This window comes from Saccopteryx bilineata, chromosome 1 (assembly GCF_036850765.1).
Source record: "Saccopteryx bilineata isolate mSacBil1 chromosome 1, mSacBil1_pri_phased_curated, whole genome shotgun sequence".
Taxonomy (NCBI): Eukaryota; Metazoa; Chordata; class Mammalia; order Chiroptera; family Emballonuridae; genus Saccopteryx; species Saccopteryx bilineata.
The window spans coordinates 170,661,113-170,674,241 of NC_089490.1; the positions used below are offsets into that span (position 1 = coordinate 170,661,113).

General features: G+C 37.3%; 1 protein-coding gene across 2 annotated transcripts in view; it reads right to left on the reverse strand.

The window, feature by feature from the left end:
• Positions 1-13,129, reverse strand: part of ASIC5 (acid sensing ion channel subunit family member 5) — an 85,183-nt gene that overhangs the window by 6,410 nt on the left and 65,644 nt on the right. For both annotated transcript variants that reach the window (XM_066253437.1, XM_066253438.1), the window contains exons 8-10: positions 4,592-4,739; positions 3,324-3,380; positions 634-802 (exon numbers count right to left, since the gene is read on the reverse strand). In XM_066253437.1, coding sequence (XP_066109534.1) covers positions 634-802; positions 3,324-3,380; positions 4,592-4,739 — 374 coding nt within the window. The remainder of the gene's footprint in view (positions 1-633; positions 803-3,323; positions 3,381-4,591; positions 4,740-13,129) is intronic.

A 13,129-nucleotide genomic window follows, 5' to 3' on the forward strand; every position in this document is an offset into this window, starting at 1 on the left:
GAATGTCTAAGTTCAGCTGCATTTGTTCAGCTACCTGGTTCAGTCTTCATGGTAATTGCCTCCAATATTCATAACCATGTAAATTCCCCTCATGTCAGTTATGTGATAAGATTAATTATAGATCAACTCATAATAAAGGGGAATAGAATACACCCTCCAAAATATGCTGTTTTGGCATATTGTTTTTTTGAGTTAAAGTTTCTTAACAAAGAGCCAGTGCAAGAGGACATTCTGACCATTGTTCCCCTAAAAGCAAAAACAAATCTCCCTTATGCAAGATGCCCTCCCTGCACCAGGAGGGTAAAAAGCATCCTTATCAAGAATAGGGAATTTAGGGCAAGGAGATGATTTATTTAAACAAACCTTGCTATTTCTTCACTATTACTCCTCACTCCAAGCTCAAATCCCCTTATCTTTTTAATTTTCATAAATATATTGTTTCTCTGTCTAAAACATCTAAATGCTGACTGCCTTGGTCAGTTCTTTGAACAATTTCACATTTTGTGAGCTCCCAAATGTACAAAATTAATTTTTTTCTCCTTTTCATCTGTCTTTTGTCAATTTAATTATTAGGCTAGCCAAAGAAAATGCTCATGTTAATAACAAATAACTTACAGGACTAGGAAAGATTACCTGATGTATTTTTGGCTTTGATTCAACTTCTTGGAAAGATGTTTTAAAGCTTTTTGACTGGGAAAAGTAGAATAAGAAATAGTAGCAGGATATTCTGTTTCCTCACAAGGAACAGGGCAGCTAGAGTTATGTGTTCCCATTGTACATAATCCCTTAACTTCGATGTGGTCTGAAATGAGAATCAGGTCAGGGCATTCAGAGAGGAGGACTATTTCACAGTGCGGAGGATAGAGCTTTAAAAAATTCTATCATTTTACATTTAATGCTAAAAACTTGGTTAAAAATTATATCACTACTTTCTTAACAAAAAGTATTTCTATTTTTTTTATTGTATAATAAATACAGCAAAGGAGACAAAATGTAAAACATAGGCGTTGTTATCATTGACTCAACTGAGTCACTAGATTTAGATGTCTGTTAGAAAAAAAACCAAAATTCTTTTCAGACAGTCTCTTGGCATATTTTCGTAAGATATCAGGCATTTGGATGGGGGAAAAATAGAAAGTTGTTGGTGTGACCTTGTGTCATTTTTAGAGGAACTTTTCAACTTAATCTTGAAAAAGCAGTAACTCAAGTTAAAACTAAAATTATTATTGGGCTTGTCCTGAACGTTTTATGGTGTGAAATATGCTGCCAGGTGTTGAGTTTCTTAGTTCTGTGGACTTGGTGACTTCTAATTTAGCCACTGAGGTTTTCTATTCTCTCTTTTCTCTTGGCCCTTGTAGAGCAACTGTTCTATTTATGCAAATGTGCACTGAAAAAAACAACCCTACAGGAAGTGGTATTTGTCTTCAGCTTTCTTTTGGATGACCTGCCAGTTCCCAATCTCACTGCTCCTTGCTCTTGTTAGATGTTCTGGTTGTTCTTTTTCCTGTGGTTTTGTTATTGAAACTTTTTTTTCTTATGAATGATTTGTTCACCAAGCCCCCTTTAATGACCAACTCTTGGCTCATTTTCCAAACTATAACTTTGATATTCCTTCAAGGTATGACTTGGTGTGCATCTCTTGTCTTTTAAAACTACTAGTCATTCCACTCCTCTATACTCACAAATATATAGGTAATCAACACACATTCTCTCTTTCTCTCTCATGGTCTTATTATCCCACAACGGCCCCCCAACTTATTATTCCACAGAACTCCATGCATTATTTGTTGCCCCAGATTTCCCCTTCAAGAAATCACAAGAAAATAGGCAACATAAATTCAACTCCATTAAACTTCAACATATTGAGCTTTTAAGGTATTAAATAAAATAACTCAGTTGCTGAACAATATAGCAATGGCCACAGATGGTCAGAGCATTGCCCCATAGAGGGCTTGCTCTGTGGATCCCAGATGGGGCATGGGGGAGTCTGTCTGTCTGCCTCCCTGCCTCTCACTTAAAAAAAAAGAAAAAGAAAATAGAAATATATATAAGATTCCTTCTAATCATATCTATACCATGAAATATTTTACAACCATTAAAAAGAACATATTAAATCTATTCTTGTTGTTCGGATATATTTCCACAATGGGTTAGAAAAGCAAGTTTCATAGAAAAGAACATTATGTGATTTCATTTTAATAAAATGACCTATAACATAGTGACATATATATGAAGCTATATACCATATTTTCTCATGTATAAGACACATCCCTTTTTGAAAATTTGGGGTCTAAAACCTGGATGTGGCTTATATAGTGGTTGTGACCTTTCAAATGCCATAGATGGAACTGAGGACAAGGCAATATATGAAGACAGTGATTTATCATCAGACACAGATGAGGACAGGCTAATGAATGGGAGCTTTGTCTGTGATGAGGAGTTGTCTGACTATTATAATGAGTAAAACTTGAGTTCAATAACTTTATGTAATACATTTTTTTTCCAAATTTTGCACCTTCAAATAAAGGCTTGTCTTGTACATGGGAACATCTTATACATGGGGTATGTGGAGAATTATGATGGAGAATACTAGAAGGTTAATATTGGTTGAGGGTTAAGATAAAAAATATGTAAGCAAAAAATTTTGCTGTTTAATGAGAATTTATCCTTAATAAATATTGCATGTATGGCTGTGATTACATTTATATAAAAATTTTACATATACATTTACATAGAATTAATATATAATAAAATTAATAAATGAAAGAAGTCACCTGAATAGTCACAATAATTTTCAGAGTGGTGCAACTTCTACTAATTTTGAGAAAATTTTTTTCTGTAATGTTTAAATTAGTCTCAACAAGCATGCTTTATTTATGTAATGAGAAGAAACAAAGTTATTTTGATTATAAAAAATTTTAAAAAATGCATATTTAGAAATAAAAATCAGAACTCTCTTACTACATCACTGCATCTTTAATTCAGTTGTATCTTGAAATCAGAAGGTTTTTTGTTTTGTTTAATTAAAACTGTTGTAGCTACCAATGTTCTTAACTTTTAGAAGTTTATTCATTGATTTTAAAGAGAGGAAGGGAGATAAAAGGAGACATATTCTTATATGTGTCCTGGCAGGGGATTGTCCTGCAATCTTTGCGTTTCAGGACAACACTCTAACCAACTGAGTTATCTAGCCCTTAAAAATCCTCTTTTATAGTCTCTCTTTTGTTTCACTTATGGACTATGCATAGTCTAAGTAATATCTTTTGTAACTATGAACAGCATATGAATCATGAAAGTAAAAGAATATTTATTAAGCCACTTACCAAGTGTAGGAGAAACACAGTTGTAAAACTTTTGAAGGTCACAATCTATCCCATTTCCTTAAAAATAATAAGTATTAAGAGACTTTACATTTTATGAAATAAATGACATAATGCCAAACACTTTTTTTTCTTCCATCCATCCATCCATCCATTCATCTACCCACCAATCATTCTATCTGTACATTTATTCTTTTGCATAAAAGTATAAAAACATGCTGATATTCTGAAAATACATACTGGGAAGAAAAAAAATGTTTTTGTTTCTTTCCATCTGTGTGTATTATTCTAAAATTATTTAAGTGAATAATAATTTTAAAAAGTTGGTCATTTTGAAATTTAAAATTGCTTTCACATGTATCATCTCATTTGTTTCAACTCTAATTGTATGATGAGGAATCATCATTTTACTGATGAAGAAATTAAGGTTCAGAATGTAACTTACCCAAGCAGTTGAGGGGAATGATGATGCATTCTCTTCACCTTCTAGTTTGTGTGTGTGTGTGTGTGTGTGTGTGTGGTGGGCCATAGTGATAAATTTATAGAGCCACAGTGGCTTTGCCTTTAATAAACTCTTCTCTGTTTTATAAATATGCTGGAGAAAGGGGATGAAGGACAGTTAAAGAAAAATAAACAACACTTACACAGAGTATATTCTGTGCCAGGCAGTTTTTAAACCAGTTACATACTGTTTTATCCTTATCACAACTCTACAAACTAGGGCACTATTAATCTCTCCATTGTACAGGGAATACAGAAAAGTTAAGTCCAAGGTCACACAGATGAGAAGTAGTGAAGCTAAGATGAGCATCCTGGGTCAGAGTCCGGCTCTCATCTACCCTGCTCTCCTGCTTCATTCCATGTTTGCCTCAAGTATCCATGGCTCTGCAAATGTTGGAAATTGTGTGCAAATGCATCGTGTTTCTTTTCCAGCCACAAAGTAAAGAGTTTCCCCATAGTGAAATATTTAGGGTAAGATTTATACAGATGATCTAATTTTTCTTTCAAATAGAGAAAACTGTCATGAGCTGTTTTAGATATATGAGAGCACCCAATTTTATATTCTGATAACACTTTTTATTCTTTTCCGCAATCTCTGCTATGATTCCTTGAATTAAAATCTGTCAGTTGAGGTTGTATTTGTCAAGTGCACGAGTTTCCTACATAGCATTTGATAAGAATAGAAAGCAATGTTATGATATGTTGAATTCTCAGGTTTCAGATTCAGTAAATAAAGTCAAATACTGGAAAAACTGCCCTTCTTTACTTACCAGGAAGCAGGAAAGGTAAACACCCACACTGCTTCTCTATGTGCTGGGCTTTGCATTCCTTCAAGCAACCAGAAGTGCTGTAGCTACCGAAATTCTGCAGCTTGATGTTAGGGTTGCATTCTCCCCAAGGGTATTCTTGATGCACAGTCTTAAGAGAAAATAAATACTTGGTTCAGGAGAATGTTCTGGGTCAATTGACATCCCTTTACATCTCAAGAAGAAAGGCTGACAAACATTTTTCTATTCTCTTAGATCTTTCTGACTTTTTTTAGTTGACAGTATTAGCCTATTTTGCCTACTCTATTCACTTGAAAAATCTCCGAAGGTAAGAATAATAATGGTCCTTTAATGTGAACCCCAACTGCTCTGTAACTGTAGAGAATTAATAAAATCAGACAGACTGCTCTAAACATTGATTCATATAAAAATATCATTTATGGAAATGATATTATTAGCATATTAATCAGCTCATCCACATGATCCTATACATCGAAAATGCCAAAGAATCCAAAAAAAGACTACTAGAAACAATAAGCCAATACAGTAAGGTTGCAGGATACAAAATTAATATACAGAAGTCAATAGCCTTTCTATATGCCAACAATGAAACATTTGAGAACAAACTCAAAAGAATAATCCCCTTCACGATTGCAACAAAAAAAATAAAATACTTAGGAATAAACATAACAAAGAATGTAAAGGACTTATATAATGAAAACTATAAACCATTGTTAAGGGAAATCGAAAAAGATATAATGGGATGGAAGAATATACCTTGTTCTTGATTAGGAAGAATAAATATAATCAAGATGGCCATATTACCCAAAGCAATATACAAATTTAATGCAATTCCCATCAAAATTCCAATGACATTTGTTAAAGAAATGGAGCAAAAAATCATCAGATTTATATGGAACTATAAAAAACCTCGAATAGCCAAAGCAATCCTAAAGAAAAAGAATGAAGCTGGGGACATTACAATACCTGACTTCAAACTATATTATAGGGCCACGACAATCAAAACAGCATGGTATTGGCAGATAAATAGACACTCAGACCAATGGAACAGAATAGAAAACCCAGAAATAAAAACACATATATATATAGTCAAATAATTTTTGATAAAGGGGCCAACAACACACAATGGAGAAAAGAAAGCCTCTTCAATAAATGGTGCTGGGAAAACTGGAAAGCCACATGCAAAAGAATGAAACTGGACTACAGTCTGTCCCCCTGTACTAAAATTAACTCAAAATGGATCAAAGATCTAAACATAAGACCTGAAACAATTAAGTACATAGAAGAAGACATAGGTACTAAACTCATAGACCTGGGTTTTAAAGAGCATTTTATGAATTTGACTCCAAAAGCAAGAGAAGTGAAGGCAAAAATTAATGAATGGGACTACATCAGACTAAGAAGTTTTTGCTCAGCAAGAGAAATTGATAACAAAACAAACAGACAACCAACTAAATGGGAAATGATATTTTCAAACAACAGCTCAGATAAGGGCCGAATATCCAAAATATACAAAGAACTCATAAACCTCAATAACAAACAAACAATCCAATAAAAAAATGGGAAGAGGACATGAACAGACACTTCTCCCAGGAAGAAATACAAATGGCCAATAGATCTATGAAAAGATGTTCATCTTCTTTAGTTATTAGAGAAATGCAAATCAAAACGGCAATGAGATACCACCTCACACCTGTTAGATTAGCTATTATTAACAAGACAGGTAATAGCAAATGTTGGAGAGGCTGTGGAGGAAAAGGAACCCTCATACACTGTTGGTGGGACTGTAAAGTAGTACAACCATTATGGAAGAAAGTATGGTGGTTCCTCAAAAAACTGAAAATAGAATTACCTTATGACCCAGCAATCCCTCTACTAGGTATATACCCCAAAAACTCAGAAACATTGATACGTAAAGACACATGCAGCCCCATGTTCATTGCAGCATTGTTCACAGTGGCTAGGACATGGAAACAACCAAAAAGCCCATCAATAGATGACTGGATAAAGAAGATGTGGCACATATACACTATGGGATACTACTCAGCCATAAGAAATGATGACATCGGATCATTTACAGCAAAATGGTGGGATCTTGATAACATTATACGAAGTGAAATAAGTAAATCAGAAAAAACCAGGAACTGCATTATTCCATATATAGGTGGGACATAAAAGTGAAACTAAGAGACATTGATAAGAGTGTGGTGGTTACGGGGGGAGGGGGGAGAGAGAGAAGGAAAGGGGGAGGGGGAGGGGCACAAAGAAAACTAGATAGAAAGTGACAGAGGACAATCTGACTTTGGGTGATGGGTATGCAACATAAGTGAACGACAAGATAACCTGGACTTGTTATCTTTGAATATATGTATCCTGATTTATTGATGTTGCCCCATTAAAAATAAAATTATTAAAAAAAATCAGCTCTTCCACAAAAGAGGAACAAAAATCACACATAGGAAAAAAATCTTTTATTGAGCACCTATTATGTACCAGATAATATGGTAAATACTTCCTATACACGATTTCACTTAAACTTTGTCACTATGAAAAGGAGAGGTGATGTCAGAGAAATGGCACTGTGAGGAGCGCCACCAACAAATCTCCCCAAAATTTCAACAAGTTCATCAACCAGAGACAGAAAAATCTATCCTTGGAGCATCCGGGAGTTCCACACACTGAAGGTGAAGGTAGGGTCCAGCGAAAAATTGACTAAATATATAATCAACCCCGAAGTAAATAAATCAGATAAAGAAACACTCTGCCTTCCTCACTAACCTGAGCAAAGGCTGCTTTCACTTGGAACTGAGAGTTGGGGGGGGGGTAGCTAAGGTGTGGAGGAAGCGAGGCTGCGGCACAGACGTTCGTTCAAGCCGAGGAAAGAGTGTGCCTGTGGTCAATCAGCCCATGTGAGCAGCCGCCCACGAGCAACCGCCTGCGCGCCGCAAGCACTGCCATGAGCAGCCAATGTCCCGTGCACTGTGCCATGAGCAGCCCAACAGCCCACGCATGCCAAGAGCAACCACCCAGGCCATGAGCAGCAGCTGCCAGCGGCACACTGGGAGTGCGCCAAAGTGAACTTCCCTACCCGGAACTTCTCTAGGCGGGCACCTCACCCAGCATTCAAGGTAACAATCAAGCATTGGGGGAGGGGCACGCGGGCAGCTTGCAGTTCTTTCTGGAGAAATTCGGCGGATCCAATGGCTGAAATTAGCTTAACCTACAGACTGCTTACCTCCCAACTGACCTACACGGCTCTAATTGACAAGATCTCTCTCAGCTCAGCAATCCAAGACAAGAGGCATGATATTTTTTAGTGCCTCTTGCTAAAGGGATGGGGGCAATTTCTGATTGGCAGAGCTTTCATACTCAGGGATATACGCTATAAAGAGGGACTTGGCAGTGTTAAGACCTCTTGTACTGCAGGCAGCGACTAGGGCATCTTCTTCCCAGCCAAAACAGGTTACAAAGTGCGGAAAGCCTGGGGAGAGTGGTCCTACAGAGTGCTAGGCATGCTGAACAGGCCTGGAGGCTCATAGAAAATCACCTTGAGAGCAATGGGCTCCCAGCCCCACCTGATTATGCTGGCTGCTCTGACTGCCAGAGCCTTACCCAGAGCCCTGCGTTGAGTGGGGATTTGCCAGCTCTTTGAGCCTCTTACTCCTCAGGCAGAGGCAGCGACAGCCTCATAGCTGGATCATCAGGCTGCTAATTCAGGAAGGAGAGACTAGGAGAGAGGGTCCGGGAAAATGGACTCTGTCATTGTCAGAGCCTGCAAACGCTAACAAGCCTTGACTACCAACGAGACTAAAGCCAAATATATGACATTGCTGTAGAGTCTCATCAACTGCAAATCCTTACCTAAGCATGCTACAGGGGCAAAGCCTGGGGTACAGAGTCACCGACCAGGAAGAGGGAGAGGAAAGAAAAGGGAAGAAGAAGTTAACCTCTCAAATTCAAGAAAAATCCACAGACTTTATAATTTGTTCCACTATTTTTTTTGTTTCTTTCATCTTTTCGCCTTTATTAGTATTATTTCTATTTCCTCCACCTAGGTCCTTTTATTCTCTGCCTGTCTTATTCTTTCCTTTTCTTGAACTACACTACCCATAAGTGTTTCATTTTATTTCTTTTCTTCTTCCTTGCTCTCCATGAGAGTTACACTCCAAAACCCTTAACTCTCTCTCTCTCCTTGTTTTTTTTCTTTATTCTTCCTTTCCTTTTCCCCTTTTTCTTGTTTCTGCCTTTCTATTAGTTTCTTCTTTTCTCCTTTTAATTTTCCTCTCATTCAATCCTCAAACATGACCAAATTATTTAATTTGGGACTCAAGTTTTTTTTTGTGGCATTTTGGGTGCTTTTTACTTTGCTTTTTAACTCATTAGCATTCCTCCCAACCCAGGATCTCCATTCTATTCAGTCTTTGCTCCACTTAATACAATAGTTTTTTCCCCCCTTTTTCTTGTTTCCCTCTTATCCCTCTCATTATATCTCTTAGTCAACCATCACTTACAAGCAAATCATTTTATACTTGACCCAAATTTTTTCCTTTTTTGCATTTTGTGGGTCCCTACATCCTTTTCTGCCCCTTGAACACTTCCCCCCAACTCAGGCCCTCCATTATAGTCAGTTTTTGTTCCATTTAGCATAATATAATTCACAGTTTATCACAATATTTTCCTAAAGAGGAGGGGAAGAGAAGAAAGAAAAGGGGAGGGAAATAAATACTTATTTTTTTTCCAATTTTTTTTCATTTTTTTTTACTTTTTATTCTTTATTAATTTTTATTAGTGCTATCAACAAGACCACCCTCAGATGCCATTATGAAAAAGGAAATCAAATATCATGGATACAAAAGAGAGAGAAGTAACACAGATAGATGTGGAAAAATCTATGGAGAAAAAATTTAATATATTGGAAACCATGGAGCTAAATGACAGAGAATTTAAAATAGAAATCCTAAAAATACTCAGAGATATACAAGAAAACACAGAAAAGCAATTTAGGGAGGTCAGAAAACAACTCAATGAATACAAAGAATATATTACCAAGAAAATTGAAACTATAAAAACAAATCAAACAGATGAAAAACTCAATTCATGAACTGAAAAATGGGGTAACAAGCTTAGCTAATAGAACAAGCCAGATAGAAGGTAGGATTAATGACATAGAAGACAAGCAACTTCAGGCACAACACAGAGAAGAAGAGAGAGATTCAAAAATTAAAAAAAAAATGAGAAAGCCCTACAGAAATTGTCTGACTGCATCAAAAAGAATAACATAAGAATAATAGGTATATCAGAGGGAGAAGAGAGAGAAAATGGAATGGAGAATATATTCAAAAAATATTAGATGAGAACTTCCCAAGCCTGTGGAAAGAACTAAAGCCTCAAATTCAAGAAGCAAACAGAACACCAAATTCGTAACCTCAACAAACCTACTCCAAGGCACATCATAATGAAAATGGCACAAACCAATGACAAAGAAAAAATTCTCAAGGCAGCTAGGGAAAAGAAGAATACAAAGGAAGGCCTATTAGATTATCATCAGATTTTTCAGCAGAAACTCTACAAGAAGAGAGTGGACCCCAATATTTAAAGCCCTGAAAGAGAAGAACTTTCAGCCAAGAATACTATACACATCAAAGCTATCCTTCAAGTACGAAGGAGAAATAAAAACATTCACAAATACAGAAAATATGAGGGAATTTATCATCAGAAAACCCCCACTCCAGGAAATACTAAAGGGGATTTTCCAACCAGATCCAAAGAACAAAACAAAACAAAACCACAAGTAAAAGCTCCACCAAGAACACAATAAAACCAAACTTAAACTGTGACAACAAAAGCAAAAAAAAGGGGAGACGATGGAGATTAACAGTAGCAAAGGATGATGAAGTGCAGAAACACTCAAAAGATAGGGTACTACAATGAATATGGTAGGTACCTTTTTCCTTACTTAATGGTAACCACCTTTGAAAAAACCACCACAGAAGCACATGACTTAAAAAAGGTAGCAACAGAGGAAAGAAGTATGGAATATAAACAAACAAAAACAAAGGATAGAAAAACAAAAGAGAAGAATCAAACAAGATACAAAACTAACAGAAAGCAATTTATAAAATGGAAATAGAAAATCCACAAGTGTCAATAATTACACTAAATGTAAATGGATTAAACTCACCATAAAAAGACACAGAGTAGCAGAATGGATTAAAAAAAATCCATGACCCTGGCCGGTTGGTTCAGTGGTAGAGCGTCGGCCTGGAGTGCAGAAGTCCCGGGTTCAATTCCCAGCCAGGGCACACAGGAGAAGTGCCCATCTGCTTCTCCACTCCTCCCCCTCTCCTTCCTCTCTATCTCTCTCTTCCCCTCCCGCAACCGAGGCTCCATTGGAGCAAAGATGGCCTGGGTGCTGGAGATGGCTCCTTGGCCTCTGCCCCAGGTGCTAGAGCGGCTCTGGTCACAACAGAGTGATGCCCCAGAGGGGCAGAGCATTGCCCCCTGGTGGGCGTGCTGGGTGGATCCCGGTCGGGTGCATGTGGGAGTCTGTCTGACTGTCTCTCCCCATTTGCAGCTTCAGAGAAATACAAAAAAAAAAAAAAAAATCCAACTGTATGCTGCCTACAAGAAACACATCTAAGCACAAGGATAAAAACAAATTCAAAGTGAAAGGCTGGAAAACAATACTCCAAGAAAATAACATACAAAAAAAAGCAGGTGTAGCAATACTCATATCTAATAATGCTGACTACAAGACAGCAAAAATGGTCATTTCTTAATGATTAAGGGGACACTGAATCAAGAAGACATGACGATCCTTGGCCCTGGCCAGTTGGCTCAGCGGTAGAGCGTCGCCCTGGCGTGCGGGGGACCCAGGTGCGATTCCTGGCCAGGGCACATAGGAGAAGCACCCATTTGCTTCTCCACCCCCCCTTCCTCTCTGTCTCTCTCTTCCCCTCCCGCAGCCGAGGCTCCATTGGAGCAAAGATGGCCCGGCCGCTGGGGATGGCTCCTTGGCCCCTGCCACAGGCGCTACAGTGGCTCTGGTGGCAACAGAGCGATGCCCCGGAGGGGCAGAGCATCGCACCCTGGTGGGCAGAGTGTCTCCCCTGGTGGGCGTGCCAGGTGGATCCTGGTCGGGCGCACGCGGGAGTCTGTCTGACTGTCTCTCCCCGTTTCCAGTTTCAGAAAAATACAAAAAAAAAAAAAAGAAGACATGACAATCCTTAATATATATGAAACAAACCAAGGAGCACCAAAATATATAAGACAGCTATTTATTGACCTAAAAACAAAAACTGACAAAAATATAATTATACTTGGAGACCTCAATACACCACTGACTGCTCTAGATCAGTCATCCAAACAGAGAATCAATAAAGATATATTGGCCTTAAATGAAACACTAGAGCACCTAGATATGATAGACATCTACAGGACACTTCATCCCAAAGCAACAGAGTATACATTTTTCTCTAGTGTACATGGAACATTCTCAAGAATTGACCATATATTGGGCCACAAAAGTAACATCATCAAATTCAGAAAAATTGAAATTGTACCAAGCATATTTTCTGATCATAAAGCCTTGAAACTAGAATTCAACTGCAAAAAAGAGGAAAAAAAACCCCACAAAAATGTGGAAACTAAACAACATACTTTTAAAAAATGAATGGGTCAAAGAAGAAATAAGTGCAGAGATCAAAAGATATATACAGACAAATGAAAATGACAGTATGACATATCAGAATCTCTGGGATGCAGCAAAAGCAGTAATAAGAGGGAAGTTCATATCACTTCAGGCCCATATGAACAAACAAGGGAGAACCCAAGTGAACCACTTAACTTCACACCTTAAGGAACTAGAAAAAGAAGAACAAAGACAACCCAAAACCAGCCGAAGAAAGGAGATAATAAAAATCAGAGCAGAAATAAATGAAATAGAGAACAGAAAAAATATAGAAAAAAATTAATAAAAGAAGGAGCTGGTTCTTTGAAAATATCAATAAAATTGACAAACCCTTGGCAAGACTTTCCAAGGAAAAAAGAGAAGACTCATATAAACAAAATCCAAAATGAAAGAGGAGAAATTACCACAAACAGCATAGATATACAAAGAATTATTGTAGAATACTACACAAAAAACTATATGCCACCAAATTCAACAATCTAGAAGAAATGGATAAATTCTTAGAATAACACAACCTTCCTAGATTGAGTCATGAAGAAGCGAAAGCCTAAACAGACCTATTAGCAGGGAGGAAATAGGAAAAACTATTAAAAACCTCCCCAAAAATAAAAGTCCAGGCCCAGACGGTTATACTAGTGAATTCTATCAAACATTCAAAGAAGACTTGGTTCCTATTCTACTCAGTCTTCCAAAAAATTGAAGAAGAAGCAATACTTCCAAGCAGATTTTATGAGGCCAACATAACCCTCATACCAAAACCAGGCAAGGATGGCACAAAAAAAGAAAACTACAGACCAATATCTCTAATGAATACAGATGCTAAAATACTA